General features: G+C 43.8%; 1 protein-coding gene across 1 annotated transcript in view; it reads right to left on the reverse strand.

The window, feature by feature from the left end:
• The window catches only part of SBNO1 (strawberry notch homolog 1), a 35,228-nt gene extending 19,253 nt beyond the window's left edge, over positions 1-15,975 (reverse strand). The window contains exons 1-9 of the mRNA XM_055796078.1: positions 15,817-15,975; positions 9,152-9,285; positions 8,392-8,496; positions 6,333-6,642; positions 4,076-4,176; positions 2,831-2,927; positions 1,517-1,677; positions 386-519; positions 146-236 (exon numbers count right to left, since the gene is read on the reverse strand). Coding sequence (XP_055652053.1) covers positions 146-236; positions 386-519; positions 1,517-1,677; positions 2,831-2,927; positions 4,076-4,176; positions 6,333-6,642; positions 8,392-8,496; positions 9,152-9,283 — 1,131 coding nt within the window. The 5' untranslated portion in view covers positions 9,284-9,285; positions 15,817-15,975. The remainder of the gene's footprint in view (positions 1-145; positions 237-385; positions 520-1,516; positions 1,678-2,830; positions 2,928-4,075; positions 4,177-6,332; positions 6,643-8,391; positions 8,497-9,151; positions 9,286-15,816) is intronic.
• Between the last annotated feature and the right edge of the window lie 1,593 nt (positions 15,976-17,568).

Below are 17,568 nucleotides of genomic sequence, written 5' to 3' on the forward strand. Positions count from 1 at the left end.
AATAAGGCCTGTCAAACAAGACTCAAGACAGCAAATTTATTGAAATTAGTACATTCTTGCTCTTAAAACAGTCAACATGCACAACTTGTCACACAAGCGTACCTAAAGTTTTGCCTCAACTGTACATAGTAAAAAGTTTCCACACCTTGTTTAATGAATGAACCAATATGTTTTTTGCTCCGATATCTCTCAAATCTCTTTCAGCATCATATTTCAGATCATTTGACACACTAAACCTGAAGATAGAAAACAAAGCATATATTCTGTAAGTTACAGCCCAAGTTCAAAAAGCAGTTGCTAGAACACTTGCCAGAATACAGATTACACTGAATTTAAATACTATAGTCACTAGAGTGTCTGCTCTAACAAATCCTGACATACTTACCAGACTGCTCTTTTTCTGCCTAACAAGTAATTTTCATAGATTATTCCAGCTATGGTCCTTCCTTTTCCTACACCAGCACCATCACCTATCAAGAATCCAGCTCTGTCTCCGTTGGGCAGGAATGTTTCATGTTGCTGTAGGAGAAAGAACAGAAAACTTGTACCCATTCTCCAAGCACACATGGATTGTCAGAAATGAGCAAACTTAAAACATCCTACTGGATGAGACCAGCAGTTTACCCAGCCAAGCTGCCTTCTGACAGCGGGAAGAGGGGATTTTATTTAGGGAAAGCATATAACCTTAACTGCTTTATGTGATCCATTCTCCCCTTCTTCTCTCAGCACTTAGAACCGCTACACGTATCTAATTTAGTGCCTACCACCAGACTGGCTGCTTGTTTTAACCTGCTGACACGCACCTCCACAGCCTTTTGTGGCAGCACGACTCAGACACCCACTGCCTGTGCAAAGAAGTATTCTTCCCTCTGTTTTAGACCAACCTCCTACCAGTTTCACCAAAGTTTCTGCTCTGTTCTTGTTTTTATGGGATTCCACTGCCTTCTAGATCAAAGAGACCTTGATTTCACTCTCCTTCATTTTTTGCCTCTCCGGACCGAGGCATCCCAGCCTTTTTAGCCTCTTTTCACGAGGCAACTTCTTTCCTCCTGTAACCATTTTAACTGACCTCTAACTTCCACTACCTTCCTCCCTGACATGCAGTGTGCTGCATGCACATCGTCTGATGTGGGCCCACTGAAGTTTAACGTCGCAGCAAAATAACACTCTGTTGTCTTCCCTGGACCCTTCCCAATGATGCCAGTGCTGGCTTTCTTAGCCTGCTCCTACTGCAGCCATTAAATTATTTCAGAGAAATAACAAAAATTCCTAAGCTGTCCTTCCCAAGACAGTTTTGAGATCAGCATCATGGGAGTGGTTTAGACAAAGCTTTCTTAGGTGTTTTACTTCACTTTTGTCTGAACTCAAGCTCACCTGCCACCCGCTATTACATCTCAAACCTTTATGCTCTTATTATTTTATCTCCTTGTAAAACTGATGTAGCTGCATTTGTCAGATAGTAGTTTTTCTTCTTAAATTCTATCTTAGTTTTAAGCTGTACTAATGTCCAGCATACCTGGGCTGCGTAAGTGATTGCTTCAAGCTGCAAAGCTGACAACCAGCCACTGTCAATTGTTTCTTCTGATATCGATGTCTGGTACCACACATCAGGAGGAGTTACACTGGACAATGAGCTGGTTTCCACTACTGGGTCAGGATGGCGTAGACCAATTTTTACTGGTTGAAAAGGGAGTGGTAGTAAGGGAAAAGATGCAAACATAAACATGTGCTGCAGCAGCAGAACTCTGTATTCATATTTACCAAAACAAACTGCAACTGTCCATTGCAAAAGCTGAACTCAAGAACTATGTTTCATGGCAACACTACACCAAGCATTAAACAAACTGCATTGCATACAAAAGAATACATTAACCTGAATCTATATCATTGCAATCTTAACTTTCTCTTCTTACCACCTTCCCCCACTTTCTATGAAATTAGGTAAAATTCAGTTAATAGAAAATTAAGGTATTTGTGTACTTGACATGTTTGAGGGAAAAAAAAAATGGTCTGAACCTCGCCATCCCAAAAGGCCAGAGGCAGCCTCAAGATGCCAGAATCACAAAAGCAGCATTCTTCTCTCTATTTATATAGTGCTGGTTTTAAGCAGTATGAGAGGAGAAAAGATTTAGAACAGACATTGTTTAATTGCTGACAGATCTCATCAGTGACTAGGAATTAACCGTTTCGCTACAAACCCCATGCAAAATTTATTGCCTTGCTTTTACACCAGGTCAGCAATGTACTTTGGAAACAAGTTAACAGCTTTTTGTCACTGATTACAATAAAGAGAAAGGAAGGAAAAAAAGAGAAGATGGCAGTTAAGACCAGTAAAAGATTCACTTAAAAAAACCCAACAAAACAAACCAAACCAACAACCAGACAACAAACACAAAACAAACAGCTCTCAGTCAGTCAGGAACAATGCAGGAAGAATGTGCTCATGGTAATTTCACACCAAAAGACTAACAAGATTCTGAAGTGTAGCAGCAACCACTTAATCCCTTTACAAAATTTAATCTGATGAGGCATAAGTGTTTTAACACAGGTTAAAAAAAGCCTGATCTTGGTTCAACCACCTTATTTCTGAAACAAGCACTGCTCAAATTGACTAAAGAACTCCTTTTCTATTTAAGAAAAGTGTACCTTCCAAAGCTAAGTGCTATAGAAGAGAAAAATTTCCTAGGAAAACCCTCCACAAATTCCGGTGCTTTTTACTTGATTGAGATAGTAACCTATTTTTTGGTGTTAGCAACTACAGAAGAGAAAACAACAAATTAGCTCTCAAAACATTTCAGTCTTTTGACATTAAGAAAACATTAGGTCATACATTTTATTGGCATATACTCAGCATAAGTTTCTGCATGGCCCATTTCTTCTTCATCTTCTTCCTCAGGTTCCTCCTCCTCTTTTACTGTTGGCACTTTCTAGAATAGAGAAATACCTGCATTAGTCAGAGCACACCGTTAATACTCCAAGTCCTGGATATTATCATGACAAATGAAATGAGCACAAACTTGCACTTGAGCATTTTAACACATGTACTAGATGAACCAGTGAGCAGCTGGGAAAACTACAGATGAAAACATACATTTCTTACACTTTAAACAAAGACACAAAGTCAGGGAACTTCCTCTCTTTTGCAAGGAGATTCAAGTACTCCAAACTCACATAGGCAGAATTTCCAAAGAAACACTTCTAACAGTGTATTAAATCCAAACTATGACTTAAAGAAAACTGCCTTAAACACACAACAGCTAGCTAACAGCCAAAACCTAACTTTCAAGTGCTCCCATGCAGCCTCCTGTAGTTTCACATTCACTATGTAATTTCACAACTTTGGGAATAGTTACAATATCTATCCAGTATCCTCCAAAACCTGACAGCCATCCATTTTTTACCGTGATCTTGGTCACTGTAAGTATATGAATATTTTTAAAGTACTCGTTAAATGACAAATCAAAAATTTCACAATTACTAATTTAATGTTTAATACAAAAAAGTAATCTGAAAAACGCTTCTCTTCGCCAGTTGCTAAAGAGCACTGTTCATCACAAACTTCAACTTGATTCTAGCTATCAGTGAAAATGCTGAAACTGAAATGTTTACAGCATCAGAATATACTTTCATTACATTTACGAAATCCAATGATACTCAATTTATATCTTAAATCAAGCTGCCCAGAAGGTCAACCATGCTAGAGTAAGTCTTGTTTCCTCCTTGCTAGTTATACAAATGGGGATATTTTAAGAAAATGTCTTAAAACACAGAGCAATGATAGGCTTATCAGCTCTAACTGCAGCACACTCTTCTTTGGCCACACAATCAGGTTCTGTTAAGGACAGTAATTTCTTGACATTTCTTGTAATTTCCTATATAGGTAGTCTGCTCTAAACAGCTGTTTTAGTCATCTAACCAAGCATTCATCTAGTGGAGAAACCAACCTTTCGAACAAACAGATGCACTTGATAATTCTACTGCACAAAATGCATGTATAACAACTGAAACCAGTCACAGGTGGTGTGGCAAATAAAATACACATTAATTTGGCAAATTAATCATTTGTATGACTTACCATAGTAGGTGAAAAACTTCTCATTTTAATATCATTTATCCATATTCTTGCTACCTCTTTTGTGGAAGCCTCCTTCTTCACTGCACCGTTGCTTAGATCGGCTACAAAATAAAAAGCTGTGTTTTACAGAAATTCCCTCCAAACATCAAAACTAACATCCTTACCTATTAATGAGCTGGAAGAGAAGTTTAAAATGTCTAGTAGCACACTGACGCTTCAAGAACACAATCAGTATTTTTGTCCAAATCAGAAAGCCTCTGAGCAAGGAGTTAAATCCTGTTCCTTCTTCGAAGGAAACAAACTTCCCATGCAATACCACCCACCACATCCAACAGCTGTGTATTAGTTTCAATATTAAAAAAAAAGTATTCTGGACCATTACCAAATCTATGCATAGTATTTAGAAATACTCCATCCTGTGAGCCTTTGAAGTTTAACAACAAACCAGAAAGCCCAGTGTTTCAACAGAAATTAATTTACCTGGTCTGGTGACATTTACTAGCTTAGGAGAAACTAAGATTACTTCTGTAAAACAAAAAGTCAACGCTTTGGACTCAATTGTTAGAAGTTTTTAACAGGATCCTTCAAGAAGATGGTTTATTAACTTTCCTGTCCTTAGCCACATTTGGAAACAACTGGCTATAGGGCTCACAACAGAATAAAAAAAATTTACACAAGGATAGATTTAAAACATTGAAAGCAGCTGTCAAGCTTCCATCATGCTGACAGTCAATGCATGCAATAAATTTAGCATAATTTCCCCTAAAAACAATTAAGACAATTGCACAAAAAGTTTTCCTCAAAGAGCTTGCATAATTTAACCTTTTAGTATCTCCCAATCTAGAATTCCTGCTGCCTGAATTACATGAAAAGACTATGTTTCCTTCCAAGAGCTTCCCTGCCCTTGAAATTTCTGCATTTTGTCAATTATTTTTTTATAAGCATGAAGAAAGATCCAGAAGCACAAGCACACCAATAACATTAGAAATACAGCAGTTCTAGAAGTTGCATGTCTGCTTTTCACTTAATACAGAAGCTACAGATTCAACTGTTCTCTGCAGCTATGCCACTACAACACCTATTGGGTATTGATATTTTTTACTTATGTGCTTCTGTGGGTTTTCATTTAGCACAGAGCGGGTAAGTCAGTCCTCTAAAACCTCCTCCCCGTCCACTTCCTCACTCCCTTCACCCCCGGCCCCAACTTCAGTTGGTGTCTCAACTTCCATTTTTGTCAACCACTCCGTAACAGAAAGCAAGGGAACAAGGAGGCACATGCTTTTTGTTTCAGTCCTAACAGCCAGTTTCATTTACTACGAACTATCTGCATATGAAAAAATAGGTTACTTCCAATCCCGCCTATAGAAGTAATAAATCTTATTTCAGAGGCAATGAAAACATAGAAATCCAGTAAAATCCAGTGTACCTTTCAGAAAAAGCTGCAACAGAGATGTTTTCAAACTAAACTGGTCTGATCTTAACCTCATGCTAAAACTAGAATGACTTCAAAGAATCAAATCACACACACACCCCCCCCACATACAGCTTTTCCCTTACATAAAGCTGACCCTGTAAGCTGTTCACATATTGGAAATAACATACAGGAAAGACTATGAAAAGAATCACATAATGAAGATTTGGAGTGTGGTAGCAAAACACTTGCAGCATTAAAGTCAACGCCACATTTAAGTAGCAAGATGGAAACAAACAGCAAGTTTTTAGGACTTAAGGTTTTAAACAATAGAACTGATGCCTCCCATGAAACATACAGGGACAGAGATTTTCTCTCTCAGGAGATGTTTTACAGGAACACCCTACCACGGGAGTACTAGTATGTACTACAACTCTAGTTTGGAAGGTGCCAAAAGAAATACAGTATTTATTAGTCATAGTTCCACAGCAGGTATACAGCAGAACAAAAACGGATGTAGACTCAAGGAAGATAGCTAAATCAACTTCAGTCATGTCCATGAATTAGTTTTACCAATTTGCCAGCTGTAACCTAAAATGTCATTTGCCCCATTCCTTACAGTAAATAAAGACCTTAATATTTTTTTTAAACCTGTCATTTTGTATCATTTCACCCTGAATTCTAGCACTACTGAAGTCAGAATAGAATCTACCAGGTTTTCTGGCCCATTTCATTTTACTGTGATACTCTACTGATCAATGAAACTGCAAAATGTACAAAGATCTTCACATTACATTGTTTCACTATTTGTTCAAAATACTGTAATTACGAAAAAAGAACACTCACTTGCTGCTGTTGCTACTGGTTGGGCAATATTAGGAGGTGGCTTCAACTTCATGAGTTCATTAAGACTATTATTCTTCAGCAGATCTTTCAGCTGAATCTGGTCCTTTGAAGGTGTCGTGGTCAAGGCATTGCGAACTGCTGGTGCTGCAACCGAGGGTCGAGTAGTTGTGCTGGTCTGAATGATTTTTGCTACAGTGATAGTCTGCCTCGTAGTTGTAACAGGTGTTGTTTTTGTCATCACTATTGTAGTCCCCAAAGTTGGAAGCTGATTTATTTGATTCAGCACAAAGGTCGTGGTGGATGGTGGTTGCTAGCAACAAAGAACGAGGGATATTTTCAGAAGACAGTGGAAAAAACAGATTTTATTTGCCTTTCATCTAGAGCACAGGAATCACCAGTTTTCAAAGACACTTGTAATAAGAAATGCCTTCACATAACATGCTGAGGATGCTAGAGTAATTATCCTGTGCTGCAACAGTCTGAGCAAGAAGCATCTATCAACATATTGCCATAAGTATTTTTGAACAGTATTTTAAATTTTATTTTAAGGTAAGGGAAAGGAAATTAAAAAAACAGAATGAAGGATTCATCACCTAGGTACAAGACACAACTACTGCAGGTACAGGAACCCTGAGCTGAAGAGCAAGTAGCTGGACAACTGTCAGAGCAAACAGCTTGGATTACTTAAAGTGTATGTGCAGCCTTTCAGACACACTATGCTACATGCACCTTTCTGCAGACCTGCTTTATGTATCCTCAGTTCAGGTGCAACCGCCATGACTACGGTGCTCAGTTACCTGCAGCTAGAAAAGGTGGTACATGGTTCAGGTACAGGAGTCAAGTTTACGTAGCCCATGTATCTCCAGAATTTGCATGCAGGAGAAGTAAAAGGCACACAGGACACCTCAAAATGTTTTGCTGCATACTGCTTTCTCCTCTTTTGTGTCCCTTGTCATACAAATTCTATCAACCCACAGGTACACCAAGTTTCACAGTCTCAGTAAAAGCAACACTGAGATGATGGCCACTGGCACTTTACGCTCCCACCTCTTTTGTTACGTTGTACTAATATACAGTCTTGGGTTTACCTGGCAAGGTTTTGGTAGCCAGGGTGCTTCTGTGAGATGCCAGAAGCCTCCCCCACGTACAACAGTGCCAGCCTGCTACAAGACAGACCCGCTGCGGACCAAGGCCGAGCCAGCCAGCGATGGTGATAGCACCTCTGGGATAGCATTTAAGGAGGAGTAAACACTGCTGTGTAATCAGCAACTGGGAGAGAGGAATTAAAACATGCGAGGAACAACTCCGCAGCCCCCCAGGCCAGTGCAGGAGGAGGAAGGAGGGGCTCCAGGCACCAGAGCAGAGATTCCCCAGCAGCCTGTGGTGAAGCCCACAGTGAGGCAGGCTGTGCCCTCAGCCCATGGAGCCCACAGCAGAGCAGATATCCTCCCGCAGCCCAGGGGGGCCCCGCACCGGAGCAGGGGGATGCCCGAAGGTTGCAGTGACCCTGCAGAGAGGAGCCCAGGCTGGGGCACATCTGCTGGCAGGGCCTGCAGTCATCTGGGGGACCCAGACTGTTTGTGAAGGACTGTGCCCTGTGGGAAGGGCCCATGCCGGAGCAGTTCATTAAGAACTGCAGCCTGTGGGAAGGGCTCATGTTGGAAGAGTTTGTGAAGGAGCTGCTGGAGCAAGGGACAAGCACGATGAAGGAGTGGCTGAGACAATGTGTGATTACACCGGGAGCGAAGCTGAGCCCAGGAAGAAGGGAGGGGTGGAGGGGAAGGTATTTTTAGATTTGTTCTTATTTCTCATTATCCTACTCCATAGTTCAATTTATTGCCAGTTAACAGATTTCCCCAAGTTGAGTCCGTTTAGCCCATAACAGTAATTGCTTATCTCCCTGTCTTTTATCTTGACCTGTGAGCCCTTCATTGTATTTCCCCCCCTTCACCATCCAGCTGAGGAAGGGGATCGACAGAGGAGCTCTGGGGCACCTGGTGTCCAGCCAAGGTTAACCCACCACACGTACACTTAAAAATTCAACAGGACCAGTTCTTACCCGAACATTTAATAAGGCTGGAGTTGATACGGTCTCTGGTTCTTGTTTCACAGCAGCTGTGGCCTCAGTCTCCAAGCCTAGTTCTAATGCACTAAGTGGCACTGACTGCAGAGAAGAGAAAGCAAGCATCAGGAAAGACTCACACCAGCAGAGAAAAAACCCTTAAGACTAAAGATCCACCCAAAAAATTGAAGTTAATGGGGAAGTCCTTAACTGTGTTCATGAACAAGGGTTTCATATATGAAAATAAAAATCATCACGTGGTTGAGTTCATATTCAAAGAATTTAAACATACAACACCTTGCTAGTTAACTGTGGTAGAAGTGTAATAGTTTTATTATGCCACTGTGCAACACAGTGCTGTTCCCAGTCTGTCTGAAACTGTTACACTCCTGCAGACTGACCACTGTCATGGAGATTACACACCATATTACTCTTCTTACACATTTATAGGAGAGCAGCTAGACTCCATATTAGAGTTCTTCATGGACTCATGACAGCATGCCCCCATTTAACGCTCAGAAGTTAAGTATATTATGTTTATACTGACCTAAATAGTGTATTTCAGATTGCTTTTTTTATATAAAAGTTTAAAATTAATTAGCAAGTCATTTTCCAGTCTCAGTACTGTGAAGCAGGAAGTTTATGAAAGCTCCACATTCTTTAACCATTTGCTACAGAGACACCACCCTCCTCCCCACAAATACATCAAGTGCAAGTTCTTTTGTCCTCTAGCAAACACCTATGTTCTTGTTTTAACCTGCTGAACAGCTGGAGTTGGTGCTGGATTTGCAAGAACCACGTCCGGCGAGTCAATATCAAATAGATCATTTGGACTGATTCCACTCTCACTCAAAGCAGCAAGCAACAGGTCTTGTCCTGGCTCCACCATCTCTAAAAAAATTAGAACCATAAACACAAGTTAGATTTAATTTTGATTTATTTCATACACACACACTCATATTTAAAGCTCCCTTTCCTGGATTTAGGAGCATATGTGATGCAGTCTCTTGTATATAGAGTTTCACTTTCTAGATTTGCTCCGGCTCTTTTGTTCATTTGTACATTTTCCCTCCGTTTTGTTTTTTAAAAATCTTTTCAACATACCCACTGGATTTAGAACCCAGAAGAATGAACCAGTTTACTACACAAAATGCTATCACATCCATAAATGTGAAAAGAAAAAAAAGATGCCTTTTCTAGTTTTCATCATATTACATTTTTAAACATTATAAGAAATACCAAGAGGCAGAAATGGTGAGACTGTATTATGCTAATGATACGCCTTTGTCAGTGAAGCACGCTGCAGGAGGGAAGCACAATTAAAACTCATTTAGTTTATCTTGTAACAACAAGTTAGCGATAAAAAGCTTATAAAAAAGGCTTTTATTTCTTGCTTGCCATTACATTAGGTAGTAATTCATTCATTGGAGAAATTCTGGTTTTGCGTACCGGGAAGAAAAAGTGTTTCTCGATTAATAGTATGTTAACTACATATTAAATAGGACACTAACATCAGGTCACAGACTCCTTTATGTGTAGGACAAGCAAAATTAATTTCAAAAAGCTATTCTAGACAGTCTAAAAACTTACAAAAAAGCCAAACACTATGTTTTGAGATGAAGAGGGAGGATAATGTGCTTTGCTTCCAAGAAGGAAGCCCATTTGCCCCGGTACTAGGACAAAAATTTGATGAGCCCACATAACTTGAGCTATTCCTTGTATATTCTAAGCTACACCTCAAGTAGAAATTCACTTCATTTATTCTCCACACCCCCTGTAACACCCACTGGTAACAAAACATCAAAAAATAACAAAGCTGAACACCTCCTCTAAAGCAGGCAGGAGGACAAAAATATTTATTGGCATTTTAGATACACTCATTCACAAACTCCGAAAGAGCATTCACTTGCTTATCCTTCTCCACATGCACAGCTAAGCCACATCCAGCTGCTTGGTCAGACATTACTTAGCACTTTTGACAGAACAGGTAATTCCTGTAGTAAGTTAAGCCTCAGGCACTTAATTCTTATTCTTCTTATTTTTAGTCTGTCCAATAGTAGAGAGAAACCTTTCTTTTTAATGGACTAATACTGAGGTGGTGGCACCGCAAGAAGTGGTGGATGTAAGGTATTGGGACACAGGGGAAGATGCTCTTTTTTTAAGCATTCAAGACTGTACCATCCAAAAGAATACCAAAGCAACAAACTAATTGGTGGGACGGCTACTGACCACATGCAATCCCATTAAACACCACTTGCTGTGTCAGAACTAGACTACTTTTTTTTAAGAGGCATTTGAGGTGATCAGATAACTACAAACCAGGCCATTCTGCCAATTTATCAGCTGTAGAAAGTATTAAAAAATATTAAGACATCTAGCAGATTTAATTAACGTGGCAGCTCCTTCAAAGGATGTCACCTCCCACTAGCCTGTCTCCTAGAACCCTGAACGGGTCAAGAAAAATGAGTAAGAACAGATCATTAGCTTTACCTTTCAGAAGGATTAAGCCTCCAGTCTCAAAAAAAGGGCCCTACACATATATAATAATTGGGTAGGATAAATCCTAATTTTCATCAGACTAAAATACTAACAGTAATCATCATATCCAAGTTTTGAAACTTACAACATTGTTTACTAATTAGAAACAGGTGAGGAAAAAGATTAAGTCTGCAAATGAAGTTTTAGCATATCAGTACTTTTGGCATTAGGCTCTTCAGAACAGCCACTGAAGGTGAATTTCTCCACAGAAGGGGAATTAACACCGCTTACCCTGGCAAAGCAGCAGCTCCCAAACACTTTACAACTGTAATTTCACAGTATCAATTCAGGAAAAGAGACATGAGCACTCTTCCACATAGTGCAACACCTTTGCTCAACAGTCAAATAAAAAATGTCTTAAACATACAAAGGAAAAAATTGTCAGTTGTGTCATTATTTAATCTGCACGTAGTTTTGATCACACCATCTCTAAAACAAGGTACGACCAAAACTTCGTTGAGAGGTAAGTGGCTGTACTGATTACAGGTATGGAAAACCAGAAGCTTGGGGCTGTTTACTTAAATAAGAACTAGGACAAAAAAATTAATCAAGATAACTTCCAGCCTACTCTTGCCATGTTAAAAGGAAAGGCCTTTCTATGAAGTTGAGACTCAAAGCAAAACTAAAGCTAGAAAAAAACCCCACGCCAACACCACACGAAAACAAATCTTCCCCCAACCGCCCTAAGATGGTGCCACAACCTATCAAGTCACTTCAAGTCAGGGTTAACACATCCACGATGACACTGACCTCGACATTTTTAGCTATTAAAAGCGTGATGGCTTGCCTATCTTAAGACAATTTGACCAAGTTCAGAAAAAACATTCATAGCAGTAATACTCTAATTGCTTACTTCAAAGTACTCCTAGATGACCAGTAATAGAAACTAGTGTAGGAATTCCTACAATTCCCAACAGAGCCAGTTTAGAGGCATCCCCTTTCTCAGCAGGGCTGCTTTCACAGAAGAAATCCCCCAGCTGCATCTCTCTCACACTAACCCCAATTTTAAGCCTTAAAAATTAGAAGTTGCTAACAATCCAGCAAAGAGTGAAGTAAAACAACAGCAATTGTTCATTTGTCTGTCAGACAGCTGACAGACAATGAAAGTTTGACTAGTTTCACTTATTTTGTTTCTGTACACTAGGAACAAAGCTGCATTGTTTGAAACTGGAACAAAAGGAATTCCAAACTTCTAGAATTTTTACATTAAAAGTCACACTGAATACTTAGCACCAATTTTAGGCTTTGTGAAACTTCCAAGCACCACTGCTACCCTTTCACCCCCACCATTTTAATTTAGTAAGGACGTTAAATGAGGAGGGGAAAAAAAGTACAGGAGAAGCTGCACTGTGAGAGCTTAGTTTATTTTTTGTGACATATGCTAGTCAAGCCTAAAATGTTATCAAGCTGAAACAGCTCCATAATCTTACAAGGTAGGAGGCTCCTTAGTTAACATAAGTGAAAGTGACTTTATCAAGCTCTGCAGCCCAGCCTTGGCAATACTATATAAGGACCTGTTTGCCACAGCTTAAAAACCTCCAAAAGAAAATACTTATAAAAAAGTTGTGAATATTACAAGCTGTTCCCTGAGCGTTTCACCAGTTGAAGAACTGTTTGAGCACACAGAATCTTGCAGATAAGGTTGTCTATGTTTAGTCAGGCTGTCCAATGTCACTGAGCAAGAATGAACCTGTTAGATAAAACTAAAAAGATGTATTTATAAAATTTCCACAGCAGTATATCAATTATTTTCTTCCTATTGAGAAAAAAAACAAACTGCTGCCATTTCAAGGAGGACTATCAAAACACACCAAGCATTTTTGTCAGGTGCTCTTCTGCTGAGGAATATAGCCTAGAACTTTGATAAAAGGACAGTTTTTCTGCCACTGCACACTATGTAAATAATTTCCAATTTAAAGATACAAAAGCAGAATGTCATGTTTAATATTATGTCATGTATCCATGCCAACCTGGCGCTCTCTCTCCATTTTAGCTTTAGTACAAAGAAGCAAAACAAAAAAAGAAAAAAAAAAAAGAGAAAGATTCTAAAACACATGTCAAGCAACCTGCTCTCGTTTCCCCCAAGAAAAATAATGGTAGAATCCTAAACAATGAAAAGGCTTTTGATTTTTAGGCTTGCAAGTTACATGTTGTAACACTGTATACCTAAAGCACTTCTTTAAAAACTGTAATCAACTCTCGCATCACAACTTCGCCTAAATCAAACATCACAATCAAGCAGGCACAGGTATTCCCAAACCCTTCAGACATCTGGCCTCTGCGGCGTACCCAACCTGCAAACTCAGGTTTTAATGCCTGGCCTGAGACGCTCATTTAGTTAAGCAACTCTTGTTCTCCTTTTATTGGAAGGGTTTTTCCCACCGGCTTTCTGTGGAAAGCACGTCACCTGAACTATACTGGAAGCCATTTAAAATACCACACAAATACTGAAGTTGTAGAGAAGAAGAGATACAGCCCCCAAATTCTCCAGCTGCCTAAACTGTGAGCTCCCAGCAACCTGAAAATGTCAGGGCTCTGTTTCCAGCCTCTCACCAACAGCGGTGTAAGGGCTGCTAACCCCCAATCCCACACAACGGGATTCTCTGGATATCCAGATGGGTTCCGCTCATCTCACAGCTTTTGGCTCCAGAAGGCAACCTGGGTAACAACAACAAAGAAAAAACCCAACCAACCCAAGCCCTTCTGCTCCTCTCCAGTCACCATCCAATCAAAGAGTAAAACACTAATTACTGAACTCGCCTATCCTTATGTACTTTAACGTCCAGACTAGTAGTTACCATTCCATTTAAATATACAAAGTTAACTTTTGATTTTTGCAAAAACTATTCCAATCCTGTAAAAAAACCCACTAGTTTTTCAAATACTGGTTCCCTCTCTAAAGTCAAAGCTTGTAAGGACGTGAGGTACAGTTGAGGATAATCCTGTGATATTCAACTCTGCCCCAAAGCTCTCTAACTCAGGACACACGTTCTGAAAATGCAAAATTCAGAAGTTTTCAAAACATGAAGAGACTGATCAATGCAATGACTTAGCATGAAATCACCTTTCAGACCAAATAGTTGGAGGTAATATTTAGCCAGTGATGAAAGCTCAAGAAATAAAAACCTAGAAGGGGTAGGAGCAATCCCTGTCTGAGCACTAGAACCCTTAAGTTTTGGCCTGGAAGTCAGTTGTAGGTGTACCTCAAGGCACAAGAAACATATTAACCACATCTGCTACCTACACTTGGGTAGCTTTAAGGGCAGCTATCAGCCAGTTTTGACACCAGAGAACTTGTCTGGACAAGAAGACAAACTGCCCACATCTTATTTAAGATTAAGATTGTGTTCAAATAGATCACGCTGCTAAGGAAGATTTAGAAAAACAATCCAAATGTCACACTGTTACACAACTTCTGCCATAGTAAATTCTTTGCTTTACATCATCAACTATAGCTTTTCAATTTGGGGAAGGGGGTAAAGCTTGCAAAATGTCCACATCGATGTATTTAAGTAATTTTAATCCAGACACAACCTATGTATTCTAAAACCAGTCTATCGCCGAGTTAAGAATTAACTTTGGAGCAAGTAAAAAAAATTATTAATGTCAACAAACAATGCAATCTGAAGTTATCCAAGGCATCAATTCAATGTGGTGGGGTTTTCTGGGGTTTTTTTTGGTAAGTGTTTAAATGATTTGCCTCATCTTTGAGGTGTATCAGGCATCTGAAAACCAGACTGTAGAGTACGGGGGGAAGAGCACAGGAGTTCTGATTGATGCTCTCAGACACAGTGTGGCACCTGGTCAGCTAAAAATAATGATGGGACAAGCAAGAAAAAAAAAATAGAGAGAGGAAAAACCTTCCCCTTCAGAGGATAAGGGCGTTCGGCTGTTGAACAGTTACTCACCCTAGCAACCCGTGTCCGAGGCGCGCTCGGCGAGTGGCTGGACTTTGGGGCTGGCTCTGTCGCTGCCGCCCGGCCCCGCCGCTCGCTGCCCGGGAGCCGCCGGCGGGACCAGCCCCAGGGGGGCGAGGAGGGGGGTCCCGGCTGCCGGCCTCGCCACCTTCTCCACCGACACGTGTTCGCGACATAAACTTCCGGGTTGGGGCAGAATTGGCTGCGTAATTGTGTCCCGTGCACGACTTTTGTGTTTTCAGCCCTTCACCGCGTTCAAGAAGCCTTTAACAGCATCGGGATGGCGGGGAAGGGCGAAAGGGTGACGGCTCGCGGCAGCCACCGGGGCCACTCAAGCACCATAAATCAACCCCACCCCCACCCCGCGCCTCGTTTCACCAGAGCGGCTCCATTTCAAACCTGAAACAATCGCCCCAGCCGCGCAAAGAGCGCACAAAGGCGGCGGCGCGGCCCCGCCGCCGGCCCGATGCCATTTTGCCCGAGCAGGGCGGAGGGAGAGAGGGGAGGAGAGGGAGAGAGGGGAGGAGAGGGAGGGAGGGGGGGGGCAGCCCCCACCGCCGCCCCCCACCCCCGCGCCGCCGGCCGCTCCCGAAGCGGTTCCCCAGGGCCGGGGGGGTTTCGCTGCTCCCCCTCCACCCCTCCGCCCTCAGGCGCAAAGTTTCCCCGAGTGCCGGGGAAGCGGCGGCCCCGCCGAGGCGGCGGCTCCCGCCCCCGCGCAGCGCCCCCAGCCCACCGGGGACCCCAGGCGACGGCGCGGCCCGCCCCAGGCTCGCAGGCCCCGAGACGCGGGGCTGACTGCCGGCACAGCGGCCCCCCACCCCTGCACAGCCCCCCTCACGGCCCCGCCGCCGCCCGGTGCTGAGAGAAGCGGACCCCCGGGGGCGCCGCGGCGGCCCCGTCGCGCAGGGACAGCCCCGGGATGGCCGAGCAGACCTGGCGCTGGGAAAAAGGACAGAGCGGGACTCACTCGCTCGCTCACGTTCCTCCCGCGGCTGCTCCTGGAAGTCTCTGCCGCTGGCCCCGCCGCCCGCCGCTTTCTAACTCACCGCCGCCATCTTTGCCCTCCCTCCCCTCTCACAGGGGAGGGGGAGGGGAAGGGGAGGGGGGGATGAGGGGGGCAGCGCTGGGGCCGCCCGCCGCGCCGCATCACGTGACCCATGCCGCAGCCCCGCCCAGCGCGGGCGGCGCGCCCTTCCCCGCGTGACCGCGGCGGCAGGAGCCGCCGCCCGCCGCTGGCGCGCGCTCCCGCGCCACGTGACCCCAGCCCAGGCCCCCCCCGGTCACGGGACCGGTCGCCACCGCCCCCTCCCCGCGCCCATTTCCCACCCTCCCCCCGCCTCTCGTCCCCGCCGCCGCCGGGCTTCCGCGAGCGCTTCCTACGCCGCCCCGTCACGTGACATGCCGCGCCTCGTTTCTCCCCGCCCCGGTAATGGGAGGCAGCGATCCCCCCCCAAAAAAAAACAACCAAAACCCGGCGTATCCACCGTCCTCAGAGAGCGACGTCCCCGCGGGCGGCCCGGCCCTGGGGCGCCGGCCGGGCCCGGTTCCCGGTGGGTGGGGGAGGGGAAGGCGGAGTAGAACGGCTGCAAGCGATCACGTGATGCCGGCTGCTTCAAGATGGCGGCTGCCGCGAGGCCGTGCTAGGGCAGAGCTCTCGCGAGAGCCACCTCTGCTCGTGGAGGGAGGAGCGCAGTGCGCAGGCGCGGGTTGGGGCTGCTCTCGTGTTCGCGGGCGCGCGCGCCGGCAGCTGTTTGAGGGGGAGGTTGGGAGCGGGGCGGGCGGCCCCCGCCTCCTGTGGCCGCCGGCATGAGGAGAAACGGTAGGGGCTCAGCCCCCACTGCCGAACGTCTTTCTTTTCCGTCCCTTCGGTTCTGGCCCGCCGCGCCGGGCTCTGCTGTTCCTGTGGAGCTGGGCCTGGGCGCGCCCCTGGGCTGAGGCGGCTTCGTGGGTCTTCGAGGCGGGGCCGGTGCCCCCCCCCCCCCGGCTGTGGGAGATCTGCAGCTTCCCGAGTTCCCTCCCAGCCCAGTTTCCTCCACAGGAGCTTGCGGGCCTGATACGGGCTGATGGAGTGGTGCTGGGTGGGGGGCCACCCCTGCTGGCCCCCTTGGGGGTGCCGCACCCGTGGGGATGTGCTGGCGCATGAGTTTTCCCTTCCAAATATTTTACAAGCTGCTAATGTGAAATTTGCTGTTGTGAAGAGCTAACTACTCGGAAAACCCTATGACGCCAGTTTCGCATTTGGAGAGACCTTTTGAGCACCTAAGGCCCTCAGACCCACAGACTTGCTAAAAGAGACAGTCTTGTGTTAAAACATGGCCCAAATTGTGCAAGAACATGAAAAATGTTAAGAACTCTAACATAAAATTGAAGCAGACATCAATGAAGTGTGGGCAGTTGTGAAATCTCAAAGCGTTCAGTACTGCTCGTTCAATTTTACACAAGTTTACTTATTTTATCATTAGACAAACTTAACAGGGATTAAAACAACCAATAAGGGATTAGACAGATTTAGGCTAAGCTATTCAAAGACAAAGCAATGTTAATTAAAACTGATTTAAGCAACTCAGATTAAGCAGTGATGCTTCAGATGCTACACGGTGAAAAAGAGGACAGGAGTCTGGCCGGAGATGAGAAGAAGAATGTAAATGGCCGCTAATATCTTGATTATTGCCTCATATAAAGGCACAATGAAGTACTGCTCATGTGCGCTGTATCTAAA

This window comes from Falco peregrinus, chromosome 2 (assembly GCF_023634155.1).
Source record: "Falco peregrinus isolate bFalPer1 chromosome 2, bFalPer1.pri, whole genome shotgun sequence".
In the NCBI taxonomy this organism is placed as follows: Eukaryota; Metazoa; Chordata; class Aves; order Falconiformes; family Falconidae; genus Falco; species Falco peregrinus.